Source organism: Pseudorca crassidens, chromosome 3, assembly GCF_039906515.1.
Source record: "Pseudorca crassidens isolate mPseCra1 chromosome 3, mPseCra1.hap1, whole genome shotgun sequence".
Classification (NCBI taxonomy): Eukaryota; Metazoa; Chordata; class Mammalia; order Artiodactyla; family Delphinidae; genus Pseudorca; species Pseudorca crassidens.
This window is the reverse complement of record NC_090298.1, coordinates 127060812-127078722: the sequence shown is the minus strand read 5'-3', so window position 1 is coordinate 127078722 and position 17911 is coordinate 127060812. Positions and strand designations below refer to the sequence as shown.

The window sequence follows — 17911 nt, the reverse complement described above, 5'->3', positions numbered from 1 at the left end:
ATGGCTGTCAACCTGTTGTTTTCTTTTTTGGCATGGATCCTTTTTTCAAATAAAGCCCTATGTTGAAGCCCAGAATATAAGATAGACAGACCCAGAACTACTCTCTTTGAACTTGGGGGTGGGGGGCCAGAGGACAGAAGAGGCCAAGTAAGGGAGTGGGCCCAGAAGGAGGGCTTTCTCCCGCCCACCAGGCCAGGGGTACTGGAGTTTGGATTTGACCTTCTTTACAACCTCCGCATGGAACCAGGTACCAGATCCTCAGAGGTACACCTGTTCCCCTCTCCACGGGGATTTTTGAGATGCGGTGAAACCAGTTTTGATGTCTGACTCCCATCAGGAGGCCCAGGGTTCTAGGCCCGAGCAGGTCTGAGCCTCCACTCAGAACTGCCCCTCCTGCCTCATCCCTTTCTCCCCACCTCCCCACCCCTTCCCACCCCTTCAGGTGAAGATTTTTGAGGAGGACTTCCAGAGGGAGCGCAGCGACCGGGAGCGCATGAATGAGGAGAAGGAAGAGCTGAAGAAGCAGGTGGAGAAACTGCAAGCCCAGGTCACCCTGTCACATGCCCAGGTGACAAGAGCTGGACCAAGGAGGGGGCAGCTGGCTGTCCTCACGGGGAGGGGGCATGGATTGGAGGGTCCCTGGTGAGACTGGATGTCAGGACACTCACTGATCCTCCTTTCAGCTCTGCTGCCACATTTCTGTGGCCCTCAGTAAGGCCCTTCCCTTCTCTGACCTGTAGCTTTGATTTTCCACAATCAGTTTTCATGCCTTAAAAGAGCAAATTTAGGAGTTAGCTCTGAACCATCCACTCTCTCCCACATTGGAACTAAAAGGTGTTAATGCGAAAGCACGGAAGCAGTGAGGCTCACGCAGCCCTCCTGACCTGCGTTCAGACCACCCCCAGTGATGGGTGAGCAGGCCTTACCTGCAGCCGGCAGCCTGGGCTGTGCTGTGTCTCACAGGGCCCTTTCCCGGGGCTGGGCCAGGCAGGGCAGCCCAGAGCGGTGCCTCACGCGTTGGCTGGTCAACCCTGCGGTTGGTTAGGCCCTGGATCCAGGCCTGGCCAGGAAACACCTAGGCTAACGGTCTTCTCTCCTTCCCTCCTTCTCTCAGCTAAAAGCCTTCAAAGATGAGGAAAGGGCGAAAGATGCCCTGAGACAGCAGAAGAGGAAAGCAAAGGTGAGGAGGCTTGAGGGAGGAAGCAGCACTGACTGCATTTTACCCCTTCAGGGTGCTGCAGTCACTGGGCGGGGGGGGGCGCATCGTTTGCTCAGGTGCCCAGCGAACTAATGAGGTAATGCGGGTGGAGCATTCATAACAGTACTTGGTACAGAATACGTGCTCAGGACACACTAACTGTTATCGTAGCTGATATTCGGTGCCCATGTACCAGTTTTCCATGCCCATGTGCCACTCTTGTGTGCATGTGCCAGCCTTCCGTGGCCACGTGCCAGTCTTTAGAGAACTGAGATTCTAAGTAGAGAACGGGAGATGGGATGGGTGTCGCTGGGACGGCCCATGCAGCCTGTCACAGGCCAGAGCCAGATGTCAGCCTTTCTTGCAGACCTCGGCAGACCGCTACCACCTGGAGCCCCACCTGGAGCATCTCTACGGGGCCTACCCCTACGCCTACCCGCCCGTGCCCCCCGTTGTGCCGCACCGTGGCTTTGAGGACTGGTCCCAGATCCGCTACCCGCCTCCCCCCACGGCCATGGAGCACCCACCCCAGCTTCCCAACTCGCGCCTCTTCCACCTGGTGAGTCTGTGCCCCTCTTTCACTCCAGGACACACACACAGGCCACCCAGACACATTCCAGAGGGCAAGGTCAAGTGAGGGAGTCAGAAGCTGCATCCTCGGCCCCTTCTGAACAGCACTGTGGTGTGCGGCCTGCTGTCGCAGGGGCAGGACCTTCCAGCCCAGGGCTGCTCAGGGTCACTGGTGTAGGACAGAAAAGGCCAAGTAAGGGAGTGGGCCCAGAAGGAGGGCTTTCTCCCGCCCACCAGACCAGGGGTACTGGAGTTTGGGTTTGACCTTCTTTATAACCTCCGCATGGAACCAGGTACCAGATCCTCACCATGCATTCTCTCCCTTTGCTTTTCTTTCTCTTTTCCCTTTTCAGTTTCCTTTCCTTTTCTCTTTTCTTCCATTTTTTTGGCTGCTTTTTTCTTCTCTTGCTCATCATTCTGTCTCTGAAGAGCTGCTGTCACCTGTCCCATCCTCTGCAGTGCCTCTGCCACAGCCCCCTCAGGCACCCCCGCTCTCACCTGGTGACAGCTGCCTTCCATCCAGCTTCTCCCCTATGACCGTCCCTTACATGCATCTTTGAACACTGGAGTGTACTGCGGGGCTTAAGAGATTAGCTCCAGGATTATAGAGACCTGGACTCAAATCAAAGCTTGGCCACTTGCCTAACTGGACGACCTTCAACAAGTTGCTTAACCCATCTGAGCCTCAGTTTGCTAACCTGTAAAATGGGGGTGGCAACCTGGGTAGTTGTAAGGATTCAGTTATACTCGATTAACATGAACTTAGTACTATTCCGGCACACTATCTGCTACTGTGATTTTCAAGTATGGTAATTGCTTACTAAGCACCATTGTTGTTGCAGCCAGAATACACCTGGCGGCTGCCCTGTGGAGGGATACACAATCAGAGCTCCCAAGTGATGGGCTCACCCACGGCCAGGCCTACGGAACCAGGTGAGCATGATCCCCTGGTAAGGGGCCTTGTCTTCCATGGGGGGAGATAACTTCTTATCTGCCAGTATCACCCCCGTTTGGGGACGACGATGTTGCTACCTTCTGATCTAGGTGGAGGAGGAGGCCCAGCTTTCAGAAATAGTGTTGAGAAGAAAGGGATGGTGACTGCATCATGAGGGGGTTGAAACCATTCCTTCCTTCATTACGGTTCAGGGTCTAAATGCTGTGTGCTGTACGAGGTTCTGGGGAAGCTCGGATATGGTCCCAGCCCTTATGGCCTTACTGTCTAGTGAGGCGGGCAGAAATGAATGGTTAAAATCACACCAATGGGCATACAGCTACACTCAAGTGCCCTGAAGGAAGAAGAGCAGGTTTCTATGAGAGCAGACAGCAGAGGGACCTGACCCAGCCTGGGGGCCATGGTGTTTGAGTTGAGACCCTCAGAATGAGTGGCATTAACGAGGTAAAGAGGCAGAAGCCAAGGGTGTTCTTGCAGAGAAAGGACAAATGCAAAGGCCTTGCTGGGAGGGGATGAAGAACTGTGGCCAACCTGAGGATTGATAGAAGGCCGGCGTGGCTGGAGCCAGGAACAAGGTGGGGAAGGGGGGGGATGGGCAAGGCAAGGTCAGGGAGGTTGGCGGGTCCTGGCTGAGAGGGCCTTGCAGGCCACGGCAGGAGGGCTGGTCTTTATCCTACGGATGATGTGCAGTCCTTGGACATTTTAAAATCAGAGTGGCATGGGAATTCCCTGGCAGTCCAGTGGTTAGGACTCTGTGCTTCCACTGCAGGGGGCCCAGGTTCGATCCCTGGTCGGGGAACTAAGATCCCACAAGCCCTGCCGTGCGGCCAAAAAAATAAAAAAATAAAATAAAATCAGAGCGGCATGAGAGATTAGATTTGCATTTTGTAAAGCTCCCTCTGGCCACGGTGTCCACCATAAACAGTTGGGGACTGGAGGTCTGTTCGCTAGTCACAGGAGCACCCTGGGCCCTTGGTCACTCCCTCACTTTCTGCGAGGCTCTCATGGGGCAGAAGACACTGCCTTGCCTATGGGGCTTCTGGGAGCAGAATTGCAACTAAGGGGAGCAATAGAGAGGCCAAGTCCATCTCAGCAGGAAGAGGAGTTTTCTAAGGGTCGCAGCTGTGCCAGGAGGTCGAGTGCCCCTCTGCAGAAGGAGTGGGAGCAGAGACTACAGGGGGACTTAGAGGGCTGTGGTGTGGAGGATCTCGTGGTTGGAAGGAGGAGGTATTGGGCTGGTCATTTTCTGATGTTTCCCTGCGGAGCCCTAGAGGTTCTCTGGAGCCCCTTGGAACCTGCTTTGATGAGGGCAGAGGGTGGCCAAGTGGGCAGGACTGTCCCCTCCCCCAGAACTACTCCATTTCTGGGGTCTGAAACCAGACTGACTTAGGTGCCAGCACCTCCTAGACCTGGGACTTTGAGCAAGTTTTTAAAAATCTCTCTGTGCCCCAGTTCCCTCCCCCGCACCCCATAAAGGGATAATAATGTGTCTGCTTCATAGGGCTGGGCAAGGACTGAATGACAGATATCCCTAAGGCACTTAGCCCAGGGCCTGGCACTAGCCCAGGGCCTGGCACCCAACAACCCTCACTGGTCTCTTTCCACTCTTACTATATTGGTTTCCATAGGACTTTGAAACCTGCTGTACCACCTCATCTTCAAATCCTCAAAATATTTGTTTATTTAGAGCCCACCAAAAATGACCGTGAGGGACCTCAGTGAGACCAGTCCCTTGGCTCCACCTTCGTCTTGCAGAGCCAGCTGACTTCAGCTTACTGGAAAACTAGAGGCCACGGGCTCTCCGAGCCTCAGCCACTCGGGAGGCGGAGATGGATGGCCAGCTTGAGCCCTGGCCCCAACCTGAACTGTTTAGAGACTGGGGAGGCTCCATCCAGAAGGCGTCCGTCTGGGCCTTTCCTTTGGCGTGACTGGGAAGAACTCACTACTCTGCCACTGGCTGGAGAGAGGTGTCATCCGGCCTTGACCTACCATCCTCTGCAGAAACTGCTGGCAGATGTTAATCTCAAGTGGGGTGCAGTCAAGGCCCCTACCTTTCACAACTTCCCCAGAAGTGGTTCAGCAGCCCCTCTGGGGACCACATTCAGTTCATGTGTGTGTTTAGTTTTTGCTTCAAGCTCTGCGGTAGCAGGACCTGCCCCATGCACATCCCCTCCCTCTCTGAGGAGCTGCGGGAAGAACGGGTTTGCCTCTGGGAGCAGAAGAGACGGGATGCTCTACTCCTGGGCCCTCCACTTCCGCCCACGGCAGCCTTGCCAGCACCACTGCAGCCTGGGATGAAGCCCATGCCAGCCACATCGGCTGAGGGGCCCCAGCCTGAAGCTGCCAGGCCCTCAGCTGGAGGCCTGTGGTGCTGGAGGCCCGGTTTGGGGTGGCTGTTGATCCCCGGGCAGCTGTTTGCACGAATCTTGGACATAAATCCAAGTTGAAGATTAACATTTTGTGACTGGTATTCTTTTATGCCCTGATTAATGTTCCCCTCCTAGTCAACCAGCGTGCTGCTTTCCTGGCCCCCTCCCTCCGTACCCCATTCCTCCCAGACACCCCCAGGAGCATCACCGTTACTCTTGGCAGATATCCCCTGGGGCCCTGCTCAGAGCCTCCGTGAGGGTCATCCAGGGGCTGGGGGTCAAGCAACCTGGGTTTACATTCTAGTCCTGCTCCTCACTTGTCAGGAGACATTGGGCAAGGCCTGGACCTCCTGCGAGCCTGTTTCTTCATCTGTCAAATGAACACCTCACCCGAGCCCTAGCTGCCGTGGAGAACTGTGGGATGAGAGTAGATGTGAGCTGGTTTTATAAACTCCAAATGCCGAGTGAGGAAGCAGAGTGGGCCTAGGTGGAAACCAAAAAGCAAGGGCCCAAAGGTCTCCCTTCATTCCTTTTCTCTTCCCCTTCCTCTTCTCCCTTCCCGCCAGCGAGGGTGGCCCCATTGAGGAAGCATCACAGTAGGCTCAGCTGCTGCAGAAAGGCCTTTACTAGGCAGACAGGGGTGAGTCTAATGCCAGTGGGTCGGGGTGAGAGGAGAGGGCACATCCCTCAAAGGAGCGGGGGTGGCATCACTGCCTGGGGGTCTCAGCCTGAATGCACTAAGGGCTGGCCCTTCAGACAGGCTCAAGGGAGGTCCGCCCACAAGGGCTTTGGGCCCCTCCTTCATGGAGATGCCACCCCTGACACAGGGAACGTGGCCCTTGCTCTCACATCTGCCTTGGCTACTCTCAGGGAACACTGCGGGGCGGGGTAGGGGGCTTGGCAGGGCCCTCAGGAAGGAGGGAGGCTGTGTGATGGAGAGGACGGAGGTCGGGCAGTGTGACAGCCCCAGAAACTTCTGGGCACTTCAGGGGTGGTGTTTGGAGGCAGTGGGAGGTACCAGCTCCAAGGGTTGAGGTCCAGGTTAGAGCAGAACGGTTGAATCTAGAGCTGGTTTTTTTCTTTGGGTTCAGAAGGAAGTGAATTGTCATTGGAACAGAGAACTGGAAAGAGGGGAGTTACTCTCTGGCACTCTCCACGGCACACAGCTGTCGTCACACACACGGTACCCGTTCCTGGGTATTCATGCAGGTCAGCCCATGTGGCCGTACACTTAAGTGTGTGCACGTGCCTGGTCACACACAGCTGTAGGCATGCGTGCAGACACCCACGTGCACAGCAGTACAGACACAATTGTATGCACACGTTAGTGTCAAGCTGAGGCCTTGCGTAATCATAAGGGGTCTAGCGTGGGAGTATGGTGTGGGTGGAGAAATGGATTCCTTCCTGAACAGAGTCCTCCCCAGCCCCTGCGTGGTGGACTTGGGGTGGGGTGGGCCTCAGTTACTTCCCCCTGGCCTCCAGGGTGGCCCGGCGCCGCATGTAGGTCAGGATGTCCATCTTGACAGTGTTGACCGTGGTGCGGTGGTGCCAGCGCATGATGGGAACACCGTCTGGCCCCACCAGGAACTTCTCAAAGTTCCAGCGGATGTCATGGACCTTCATGGGATCCCAGAAGAGGCGGTCCGGGGAGCCCAGCAGCTCCGAGGTAGGAGGACAGGAGTTCTGGAGCAGAGATGAGAATAGAGTCAACCCTGCTTGGGACCCCTCCCACCCTCTTATCCCGCCTCCTTCCCAGGGCTTCTTGGAGGAAGGAGAATAGCCTGGCACTGAGAAAAGAGCACCAGTTTGGGAGTTAGAAAACTGAATCCCAGAACCAGTTTTGGCTCTAGCAGATTGTGAGACCCTAATCTTGTCCCTTCTGGGGCCCATCTGTAAAATGGGCTGATGAGACCCTAGGGTTTGCAAAGCCCTCTAGTTGGAATAATAACCAGATGCCAAGAAATTCCCCAAGAGCGCAGGCGCAGAGGAGGGTTGCACAGGCCTTGTCTTTATGTGGGCTGGAGACAGGAGCGGCTGCAGCCTGGTCCAGAGCCAGCATCAGCTGGGCAGAGAGGCTCTGATAGAGGTGGCTGTGTACTCACCTTCAGGAATGTGTAGAACTTCTGTTCTTTCTCCCCGTTCACATCCCCTTTCTCAAAGAGCTGGAAATTGGGGACGAAGCCCCCACCTGGTCGGACATACCTAAGAGCAATGTTTTTATGTAGGTCCCAGGGAAATGGGCACAGGGCTCAGAAATGAGAGGCAGGGACAGAACAGGGGAGGGGGTGTTGGGAGTCTGGATGTTATTCTACGGTGGGCAGTGGGAGCCAGTGAATATTGAATGGGCACAGGCATAATGTGGGTCTACAGTCTTTTTCCAGTTTGGTACCTTCTCAATAACCCCTGCCCTCCACCTGTACTCCCCTTCCCCCTCCCCGGTCATGCGCTCACAACCATCGTCCTTGTCTCTGTCCCTCTCCTGGCCCCTCTTCCACTCGTTCCACTAAACAGGGTTCCTGGAAGGGGAGAGTAGTTCTTGGAGGCTGATAAATACCCATCATGAGCAGGGGCGGCTGCAAGAGATGCCTGGAGGCTAGGCTGGGGCGCTTTCTCAGGACACTGAGTGAGCACTCACTTGAGAGTGGGTAGGATCTCCGAGTTCATTCCTGGTTCCTGTTTTCCGAATTGGTTGCAGGGGAAGCCCAGAATGACCAGACCAAATGGTGCAAGTTCTTCCTGTAGTGCATTCAGTTCTGGGCCAGGGAGAGAGAGAGAGAAGAGACTGGGCTAGCCCGAGGAGGAGCCCTCCCGCCTGTGTACCACTCCACCTGCTCACCCACTGTACAGCTGAAATCACTGAGGCCTGACAGGGGAAGGGACTTGCCCAAGATCATCCACTGAGTGCGGCAATGCTGGGATGCAAGTCCCATGCTATGGATTCCAATCTGGATAGGTTGGAGGTTTGGGGAAAAAGAGAGCAATATGGTTCATCCAATGAGTCATCAGTCACCCACTGCCCAGGTCCAGTGATTCCCAGGCAGGACATTCTAGGTCAGGTTGCCCATGCCTCCTTCTCACACCCCACCCCAGCCCCCAAAGCATTTTCTTGTGGGTGCTGTCAGATGCCTTTCGCCTGCCTGTTCCTTCAGGCTCTTGACTCTGACCCAGCTAAGGAGAAAGAAGTGAGGATACAAGGGATCATGAAACCTGGGTGCAACACCTGGTTCTGTCACTAACACCCGTACTCTGGGGACTCAGGCCAGTTGCCTGCTTTCCAGGGGCCGAGAGAAGCACTAAGGCAGATGGGGCTGAGGACAGGTGGGGAATTCTCAGCAAGACAAAGCTATTATTTCTTACTCCAATGAAAGGACACTCCAGGCACAAACCCAATCTCCTCCCTCCTCCTGCTTTTAGAGCAATTGAGGTGCCCAGGGATGAAGGATAACTGAGAATCTTCCAGAACACATTTGAAGGTGATCAGACCTCAGGCTTATATAATCATTTTCAAAGAACCATGGAACACAGTAGGATTAAGATAAGGAGTTTGGAATCTCATGATCACCGTCGCCCCTTCCCCCTTGCACGGGGAAGGCTCCTGTGATTGGAATGTGCCCAACTGGCAGAAACAGCCCCAAATAAAGCAGGGGAAGAGGGATGGGCTCTTACCAAGGTACTGGCTCGTCAGGCCTCAGTAGCTGGCCACGTTGACAAAGAGGAGGTATTTGCCAGCGTACTGCTTGAAGGGGATGTACTCCTGCCCGTCAATGGCGAGGGCTCCGTACTCATAGATGCTGCTGCCCACCCCAGCATGGCAGTCCATCTGGAAGAGAAGACCAGTGCCGGGGAGCGGTTAGAGCTGGAAGGGAACTTGGACTCCACCATTTGCAAGATAACAGGGAGGAGGTGGAACTGATCTGCCCAAGTGGTCTTGACTTGCCCAAGACCACTCCAAGAATTAGAACCAGACTAGAAGTGAGGTCTCCTAATTCCTTGCACAAGACAATAATTTTGAAAGTGCTTCATGAGCTGGTGGGTGCTGTGGAGACTTGGAGAAATACTTACTTTGGTCATTACTTCTGCATCACGTGTCAATTTATAAACAGTCACTGGGCAGGCTCTGAGGGAGACTCCCCCCAATGCTGGTGTTATGTTATTGGATGGGCTGGTGGAGATGGGGAGGCTATTGCAATAATGCAGGCAAGTGGTGGTGAGAGCCTGAACTAGATCATCGTGAAGGACGAGCTGAACAGAAATGAGGAGGCAGCAGTATGGACAGTGGTGATTCAGAGGTTCCCAATCTGGGGGACTGGAAAACTGAGGCTGTTAGAAAATAGGGAAGTAGGATAGTAGCCAGGAATGGGGCAAGGCCTGCCATGAGGATTAAATGGGATGGTCAGGGTAATGCCCCACTGCCTGGCATAGATTCAGTGTTCCCTGGGGGCGAGCAGCTGTGACGATGACCATTATACCTTCCTCTGCCCAGGCTGTTCCACGGTCAGCCTCCAGAACTAGTAGAGAGAACATTAAATGGGCTGCAAGCTGGGGAGCCTGGATTCCATGACCAACTCCGCCACTAACTCCCCGTGTGGTCTCGGACTAGCCCTTTCTCTTCTGTGGGCCTCAGTTTCCTCATTTATAAAATGAGGACCTTGAACTTGATCAGCTGTTCTCAACCACCATGGCTTGACAGCGTCACTCTCAGGGGAAGAGGAGGGAATGGATTACTGCCGGCAAGCGGGATGCTCCATTTACCCCACTCTGCCGCATCTCATCTCTGCCAATTTTTGGTACAGACTACAAAAATCTGGGTCTACTCTTGAAAGAGTGTCATGGCATCACTACCATAATTAGCAGCTGGGCAGGTAGTCCTGGCCTGGACATCTGAGAAGAGGTGAGAAGACAATAAACAAATCGAATGCAAACTAGCATTATAGACCAGAGAGACAGAGCCAGGTGTTTGGAGTTAGAGAAGCAAATTCACGCCCTCTCTTCCCACCAATCCTGGAAGACTTGCTGTTGCAGCCAGTTACACCTCTGCCCAACTGCGTGAAGAGAGCCATCTGGGCTGGAAGGGCGTGGCCCCAGCAGGGTGTAAAAAAGCAGGCTCTGTCTTGAAGACTCCGTAGCCTGCTGAACCAGGGGAGCCGGAACTCCCTTCACGCGGCCATTCCCTGACAGCTGCAAGCTCTCTTCTTGGCTCCAGTACGAATTCCCTGCTACACGTGAGTCTAATATTCCATGCCCCGTGACTTCTAGTGGCTGCTGGAGGCCGGCCTGAGACCTAAGCTTGACGTTCCTTCAGCCCCTGGGCTTCGTGGGCCCCAGCTGGGGTCAGCTCCACCTCAAATACAAACAGCCAGGGCACAACAAACACGCCCTAGCTGGCCACAGAGGTCTAGCAGCCAGAAGGAAAGGCCTCCCGCCTGCCTCTCTACTCCACCCCGGTCTGAAAACAAACTGTGAAATGGGGAGAAAAACAGCCAAGAGGTTGTCTAAATAATGGAAGCTTGTAAACAGCGGGAGGATCAGCTTCTGAAACCAGTTTCAGGGTGGGAATCTCCTCTCATTAGATTTGAGTCTTTGCTGGCTGTGTGGCCCTGGGCAAGTCACATTCAGTCTGAGCCTCCATCTGCTGACGGGAGAGGATAATACCACCTGCCTCCCAAAATGGCTGCGAGAATTTACTAGCAGGTCAAAACTGTCTTGCAAGCCTCTTAGAGAGAAATCTGTACCTGCCCCCTGCCCCACCCACCCATCAAGGGATAGGGTAAAGGGTGCTGACGTTCCTACCTTATTGTGAAGAGGGCTTTGATGTTCCCCAGCCAGTATGAAGAAGATGATGCACTGGGCAGGGTGTTTATAGGAGAAGGGATGTGTGACAAAGCCTCCATCCTTTCTACTGGGCCAGTGAAGCCAGTGCTGTGAGTTCCGACCGAGAGGGGTCAGAGAGCGCCTATGGTGGGGGAAGCCATGGCCTGCATTCACCACTGAGCACACGTCCAGTCCTTACGGAAGCCCCCTCCCCTTTTCTGGGCCCATGGAGTCCCAGAACCCTGCACCTTAACCCAGATGTCGGAGGAGCTGTGGGTTGAGTGGGGGAGAGGGAGTGAGGGTGCCTCTATCCTCCCACAATTGCACAAGACAGGAGAGTTTCGATGGCTTGAGAGTTGGAGGGGGGACCCCGCCAGGACCCTAGCTGGCTTGGGTTGCTGGTCCTGTGTCTTTCTCCTCACCCATCTGCCCACTCCCATCAGTGTGAAAGTGTGAGAGGAGAGCTGGACTGGGGGCAGGAGACCTGAGTTCTGGGCCTGGCTGGGCCTCTGATTCTGTGTGAGGACTCCTGTCCCTTCTCTGGGGCTCTGGCTCCACAGCTGTGAGGTGGGGTCAGATTCAGTGCTGTCTTGAGGGCTCTTCAGCCCTGACTGTCAGCCGGTGGTTCCATGATTCTCTCTGCCTGGTTTAGTCACCTAGAAACCAGCGGTTACTAGGATCCCACGCACGTCAGCGGTTGTTATTCTCTCTAGTCTCTGCAAAGTCCTTTTGTAGAGGAAGGACAGGGAGGCTGGGCAGTCTTAAACCGGACTGGAGAGGGGACACGGCAAGGAAAGGAGGATTCCCTCTGTTACCCAGCCCCTCCCTTTGAATTGGGAGGAGGCAAACATCCCTTTGGGGCTCTCATCCTTTGTCCATCCCATTCTCCACCTGCCCCTTGCCCCATTGCTTGGCCCTGGAGTTGGGGTAGGATAAGTGGTTGAGTCCTAGAACCAAGGGCTATGACATTTCAGCTCTCTCAGGACCTGGAGGAGAAATAGGCATGCCCAGACTGTCATTAGCTAGCTAGTCCTAGCTGGTTGTATCTGATATGATCACACCTCACCCTAAGACTTTTCTAGACCATACCCATCCTGTTTTCTCTGAATCCATCTACTCCCCAGAGTTCTACAGAGAACACATGGCTATGATGAGTTATCCATGGGATCCATGTTCTTACCTCCAGCCTTCTTGAAGCAGGGCCCATCTTCCCTTCTCTGCTTCTCCCCACACTGAGGTTATAGGACTCCAAGATACTGCCCTACACATGGTCTACCCTCACTTCTACTCCACACCCCAATATTGAAATTCAGTACCATCCCTGCCCTGGAAAACACCTTCTGAGCTGGAGATTATGAACAGGACTGGATACAAAGCCAGAGGCTTAGAGGAAGTGGCCCCATAACCATCCAGTCTCAAGGCTGACTCCAAGCAGGAGCAGACTGATTGGCATTTAGGCTGAGGACAGGACAGGGGATAGAAACAGACGGAAGAAACCTTGTGTTTGGAATGGGCTTCCTGAACAGTAGATACGATTTTGGAAACAGAATCATGGAGTCATAAGATCTTAGAATTAAGATCTGGAAGATTTGAGAAACACAGCAAGTGCAAAGCTTCTTCTTCAGCTTATACAAGTGGTGTGTGTGTGTGTGTGTGTGTGTGTGTGTGTGTGTGTGTGTGTGTGTGTGTGTGTGTGTGTGTGTGTGTGTGTGTGTGTGTGTGTGTGTGTGTACTGGGATGCTGGAGACATAAATCTCTCTCTTTGGGTCTATGCCTGGCTTCTGCCTCCCCACCCTGGGGAAGAGGAGAGGTCTACAGCGCCCACTTTGGCATATACTGTCCAAAGAGATAAGCATGTGTGGTCACCCCTGCTCCCGGCCTCAGCATCTCCACTCTAGCTAAGGGCCACACACTCTGCTGGGGATAGACTGAGGCTCAGGAGAATTCTGCCTCTCCTATCGAGCTGGCAGTCCCCAGCTTTCTCCAACTACTAGGTTTGCTCGGCCAAGATGGGCAGTGGGTGGTGAGGAGTGAGGCTGCCCTCAAACAGGAGACACTTCAGAGAACAGCGTGTGGATTTTGCAGCTTCTCCAAGCAGCCCCTCTGAAACCATCAGCCTCATTGTGCCCTGTCCTCCCACCTGCTACAGGTGGAGAAACTGAGGTCCACAAAGGAAAAGCGAATCTAGTCAGCATCCTGGGCATTCTGTGCTGCCAGCTCAGAGCTCCTTCTGTCACAGACCTCTGCGTCTTCTACCAGTATCCCAGAATTCTACCTGCGTTTATGCTTGGGCTAGACGGGGACCACACAGCCGCGTGTTCCTTCCCTTTCACCTTACCAGCCATTCTCCCTGGGAACCTCTGCAGCCAACCCAGACCCTGAGTCTCCAGGCCATTTTCTGTGCCCCCCACCCCCTTCAGGCCCCACTGGAGGGGAACATCTCAGAAACAGACGGTGGCTTGGAGGTAGCAAGGCGACCCGCAGGTAGCCGTGGGTTTGAAAGTGTGGACCGGGAGAGAAGACCCTTCCTCCCTCATTCATTCTGCCCACCCGGGGCATCCAGGTCTCCAACAGATGGAACCGCGAAGAGTCTGACGACGGTCTGGGTATGCTGAAGAGGGAGGCAAAGGGAGCTAGGGCGTCTCTCGCACCTAGGTGTCACCCTACTGGTGGGGAGCCCGGGAAGAAGGGTGCCTCACCACCGAGAGATGGACACCTGCGGACCACGTTCGATCCCCCGGCCACCCATCCCCGAGGCTCACTCACCATCGACTTCTCCTGTCCTCGGCTCGGCGGAACGAAGCCGGCCAGGAGCAGGGAGAGAAGGCAGGATGCCCGGAAGAGCCGGGCCATGGTGGGCGGGGGCCGCGTCTCGGACTCGCCGGAGACACTGTCTGATCCCGGGCCACAGTCCGTCTGAGGTGTCGTCCGCTCTCATCCACCTTTCAAGCCCTCAGCGATGACCAATCCGCGGCCGGGCCGGAGTCCTTGTAGCCAATCGCAGGGCGTCTGGCATTTCAGGGGCGGACACAACTTACCCTCCGCTTCTCCCCTCCCCAGGCCCTGGGCGACAGTGACATAAGCAAGTCTGGACAGAGGGATGGGAGCCAGTTCCTTGTGAACCCGTGAGGCGGGACCCTCTTCTTCTTTAGACTCTAAAGTGCTGGAAGAGGCAGGCACAGTGTACTCAGCACAGCCGGGGAAAGGGCTTTGAAAAGCACCGAAGAGTTGATGACACCCACAAGGTGTTCCCTGTTCCCTCCTGCCTCCATTCTGGTTGAAGGGATATTAAGGACCTAAAATGTCAGCAAGATCTGAAGTGAGACTTCCAGGAACATTTATTTACTCTATGTAGGTTTAGTGCTTAAAAAGCAAAGGGTGAATGCCCTAGGATTTTGAATGCAGCCCTCTCCTGGGAAGAACATTGGGATCCCTCAGCTGGTTTGAGAGCAGAAAATACATTTGCTCCCTGTGTAGCCTTGAGCATGTTGCTTTCCCTCTCTGGGCCTCAGTTTCCCCAACTGTGTAATGATGGGATTGGCCGATGCTCTCTACGTCCCTTCTGGTTCTGGCTAGATGACTTGTTTCTAAAAATAAGTGACAGACCTAGACCAGGAGTCGCTTGAGAGTAGGGACCATAATCACCCTGGCACAGGGCCTAGAACACAACACGTGCTTAATATTTGCAGCATTAATCAATCCATGACTTCGTTTCTCTGCTTCAAGATGCTGATGATCAGTTCAGGGAGCTCTAGGTCTGTGCTGTCTAGGTATGATTCTCTCCACCGATAGGGGACTGCGTTGGGATCAGTGCTTCCCAAATCAGACTACCAGCCACCTGAAAAGATTTTCATACAGATTCCCAGGTCCCTCTTCAGAATCAGTGCATTAGAATCTCTAGCGGCAGAGGCTGAGGCTCCACCTTCAGACGTGTTCCAAAGGTGATTCTGAGGCAGGTGATTCTCTGTCTTCTGATGGAGAAGTGCCTTGAGATACCATGCCTCTACGATGATTTAAGATAGTATTGTCCCCGTGGGAATTTGGAAGGTCTGTCTCAATCCCACATTCTCTGGGAAGCCTTCCTTACCTCAAACCACAGCCTGTTGAAGTGAAGGGAGTGTTGAAGGCCAGGAATTCTTTAAATGAGTTAAAGCACAGAAGCATTTGAACAGGGGCTGACACAGAGTATGTAGTCAATACATGCTATTTATTCAACCACCTCATTTTGCTGAAGCCTAGAGACGGGGAACAATTTACCCAAGTTCCCAAAGCAAACTGATGGCAGAGAGGGGACCAGAATCCAGGTCTAGACTCCATTCTGAGGCCCTCTTGACTTTGTTCTGGTGTCTCCTGAAGGTCATATTTAACCAAAAATACAAACATCTGTATACATATCAGTTTGTCAGAAATCCACTGTTCATTAGCATCAGCAGGCATCTAGGATCCCTCAAAATATGTGCCTAGGAGCTTCCCTGGTGGCGCAGCGGTTGAGAGTCCGCCTGCCGATGCAGGGGACACGGGTTCGTGCCCCGGTCCGGGAAGATCCCACATGCCGCGGAGCGGCTGGGCCCGTGAGCCATGGTCGCTGATCCTGTGCGTCCGGAGCCTGTGCCCCGCAACGGGAGAGGCCACAGCAGTGAGAGGCCTGCGTACCGCAAAAAAAAAAAAAAAAAAAAAAAAAATGTGCCTAGCCTCATGTCAACACGATGAAAGATGTCAAAAAGGTTTCTGAAAGTTACAATCCCTGCCTTCGAAGTGTGTCCAACAGAGCCAGGACGAGGGTAAGGCAAGTGCAGAGCTGGCACCCGCGAGCGAGTGCCTCTTTAAATGGTGCACCCTGAGTGCCTGACTTGCCTCACCCTAGTCCTAGACCTGCTGTTTGGTCTCCCTGGGGGAGACAAGAAGGAGTCAGAGCCTGAGGCTTGCAGTGGGGCCACAGACAAGTTACCTTCTTTCTCTGGGCCTCAGTTGGTCAATCTGTTAGATAAGAGTCTTCGACAATCTCTCCATGGTGGTCTCTGTGGCTCTACAGTTCCAAGGGTCTAAGGAAGACCTGTGCTGCACCAGACTCGGGAGTACTGATCGCATGGACAGTGGGCTGGGAGTTTGAGGGAGCACGGCCTGCCGTTGGGTTGGGCCTTCATGCTGCAGACTACTTTCAAAGGAGGTCTGAGCCTCAGTACAAAGATCATGAAGACAAGGTTGAAAACAACACTTGCCAGTCTTTTCACCATAAGCCTTTCTAGCACATTTGGTTGATTTGTTCCCAGGAACCCTATGTTTTGAAAGATGTTATTCTCTGCCAGGATGTTTCCCCTTGCCCTCAGGTTAAAGTCCAAATTCCTTAGCGCTTCAGACAGTATCCTCCAAATCCAGCCACTTCCTCATCTTTTGCCACACTCCTCTTATTCTCTCTACCCAGTTGTACTGGATTGTTCTCCAGTTCTTCCAACATGCCGTTCTCTCTCACCTCCAGGTCTTGTCTATGTTGTTGAGTTCTGTCTGGAACTCTCCATATTCTCTCTCTTTTACTGCTTCTCTCCCACCATTTTCAGGTTTCAGCAGCCTGTCAACACCGTGGAAAGAGTTTTATTCAGGTCCCCTTGCTTTATTCTATTATAGTTCCTAGAGTATTTGACATTTTCTACATCAAGCCTTTGTTGTACTTTACCATCATTTCTTCTTTTTCTGTTTTCTACAACAAATCATAAGGTCCACAAAGGCTTCATTCTCACCACTTTGCAGAGGGCTTAATACACAGTAGATGCTCAGTAACTATCTATTAAATAAACAAATGCCAAATAAAACACTGTTTCGCAAATGGAATAAACAAATCTTGAGGTCAGCATGTGCTATCAAGTTTGAGCCCACGAAACTGGTCTGATTACAGCTGCTTATTACAGATTTGAGATGTGTGAGTTTGTCAGAGGAGAGCAGATGATTTCATCTGGGTCTCAGGAAAGGAAGGGTGGAGACAGATACTCTAGAGGAATCATAAGCCAGTTTTGTTCCTAGCCTGAGAACATGCCCTACTGCATCCCAGATAAGTGGGCACCCAGTACCCCTTCACTCTCTCTTTTTTAGACGTATTTGGGGAGCTCCCTATCTACCTGCTTAGTGGGTGGATGGGGACTGTAGATGATTAAAAGGAGGTTTTTTAAAAAGTGCTGATGCTCTGCGTCTTTGAGGAAGATAGAGCATGAGTTAATAAATAAGAAGGGCGTAAAAAGTGAAAACAATGGAAGCCAGCCCTATGGGTGCTGAGTAAGCAGTGGACTCAGTGACGGAGTCAGCCAGCCCAACTGATGGGTCCAGATGGCGGTGGCAGAAGGGAGGCCCAGCCCCACCACTTCAGTGCCAGCTCAAATGGTGGCACTGTTTTGCAATCAAGACAGGATTGCAGAACCTAGGTGGGGCCCTGAAGCTGCTGGTTTCCTAAATAATTGGCAGGTGCTGTCTTAGAGCTAGCCAGGGGACAGGAAGAGAGGTGGCTAGAGCCTTTGCTTTTCAAACCAGTGCCTTCCAAACTCTGGGCCTCAGTTTCCTCATCTATGGAATAAAGAGTTGGACAAGTTGACCTCAAAGGCCAACCTTTTGGATAATAAGAGGAGCAGCCAGCATTCACCCAACATCCTGTATGTACCAGGTGCTGCCTTAGATTTATTGACTTTTGGAAAAATCCCTGTAACTTCATGAGGTGGCTAACATTATTATCCCCATTTTAGAGATGAAGAAACTAACACACAGGTTAAATCACGTCGCTTAAGGTCATGCGGCTGGTAGGTGGCACAACCAGGATTCTGACCCAGATGTCCTGTTTCCAGAGTCCTTGTCATTATCTGTAAGCCTGTGCTGTTCAACATGGCAGCCAATAGCTGGATGTGGCTCGGGAGCACTTGGAATGTGGCTAGTCCCAACTGAGATGTGCTGTGAATGGAAAATACACACTGGTTTTTGAAGACTTAGTAAGAAAAAAAGAATGTAAAAATATCTTGATAAATTTTTATATCA

The 17911-nt window shown here is 53.1% G+C and overlaps 3 protein-coding genes across 12 annotated transcripts in view; 2 read left to right on the top strand and 1 right to left on the bottom strand.

The window, feature by feature from the left end:
* Window positions 1-5174, top strand: part of TNIP1 (TNFAIP3 interacting protein 1) — a 52106-nt gene extending 46932 nt beyond the window's left edge. For 8 of the 10 annotated variants that reach the window (XM_067732302.1, XM_067732310.1, XM_067732311.1 and 5 more), the window contains 5 exons: window positions 443-568; window positions 1115-1180; window positions 1566-1757; window positions 2611-2701; window positions 4408-5174. In XM_067732302.1, coding sequence (XP_067588403.1) covers window positions 443-568; window positions 1115-1180; window positions 1566-1757; window positions 2611-2701; window positions 4408-4442 — 510 coding nt within the window. In that variant the 3' untranslated portion in view covers window positions 4443-5174. Of the gene's footprint in view, window positions 1-442; window positions 569-1114; window positions 1181-1565; window positions 1758-2197; window positions 2551-2610; window positions 2702-4407 lie in introns of those variants that run through there. The other 2 variants (XM_067732308.1, XM_067732307.1) reach the window with 2 other exon arrangements.
* Window positions 5175-5722: 548 nt separating this feature from the next.
* GPX3 (glutathione peroxidase 3) lies at window positions 5723-13830 on the bottom strand. Its single transcript, XM_067732319.1, has 5 exons — window positions 13667-13830; window positions 8756-8909; window positions 7725-7842; window positions 7192-7291; window positions 5723-6772 (listed from the first exon to the last, which is right to left on the bottom strand). The coding sequence occupies exons 1-5, from the start codon at window positions 13751-13753 to the stop codon at window positions 6551-6553; spliced, it is 681 nt and encodes a 226-aa protein (XP_067588420.1). The 5' UTR covers window positions 13754-13830; the 3' UTR covers window positions 5723-6550.
* ZNF300 (zinc finger protein 300) overlaps window positions 10296-17911 on the top strand; it is a 174608-nt gene continuing 166992 nt past the window's right edge. The window contains exon 1 of the mRNA XM_067730235.1: window positions 10296-10311. The gene's annotated coding sequence lies outside the window, so the exon portion shown is untranslated. The remainder of the gene's footprint in view (window positions 10312-17911) is intronic.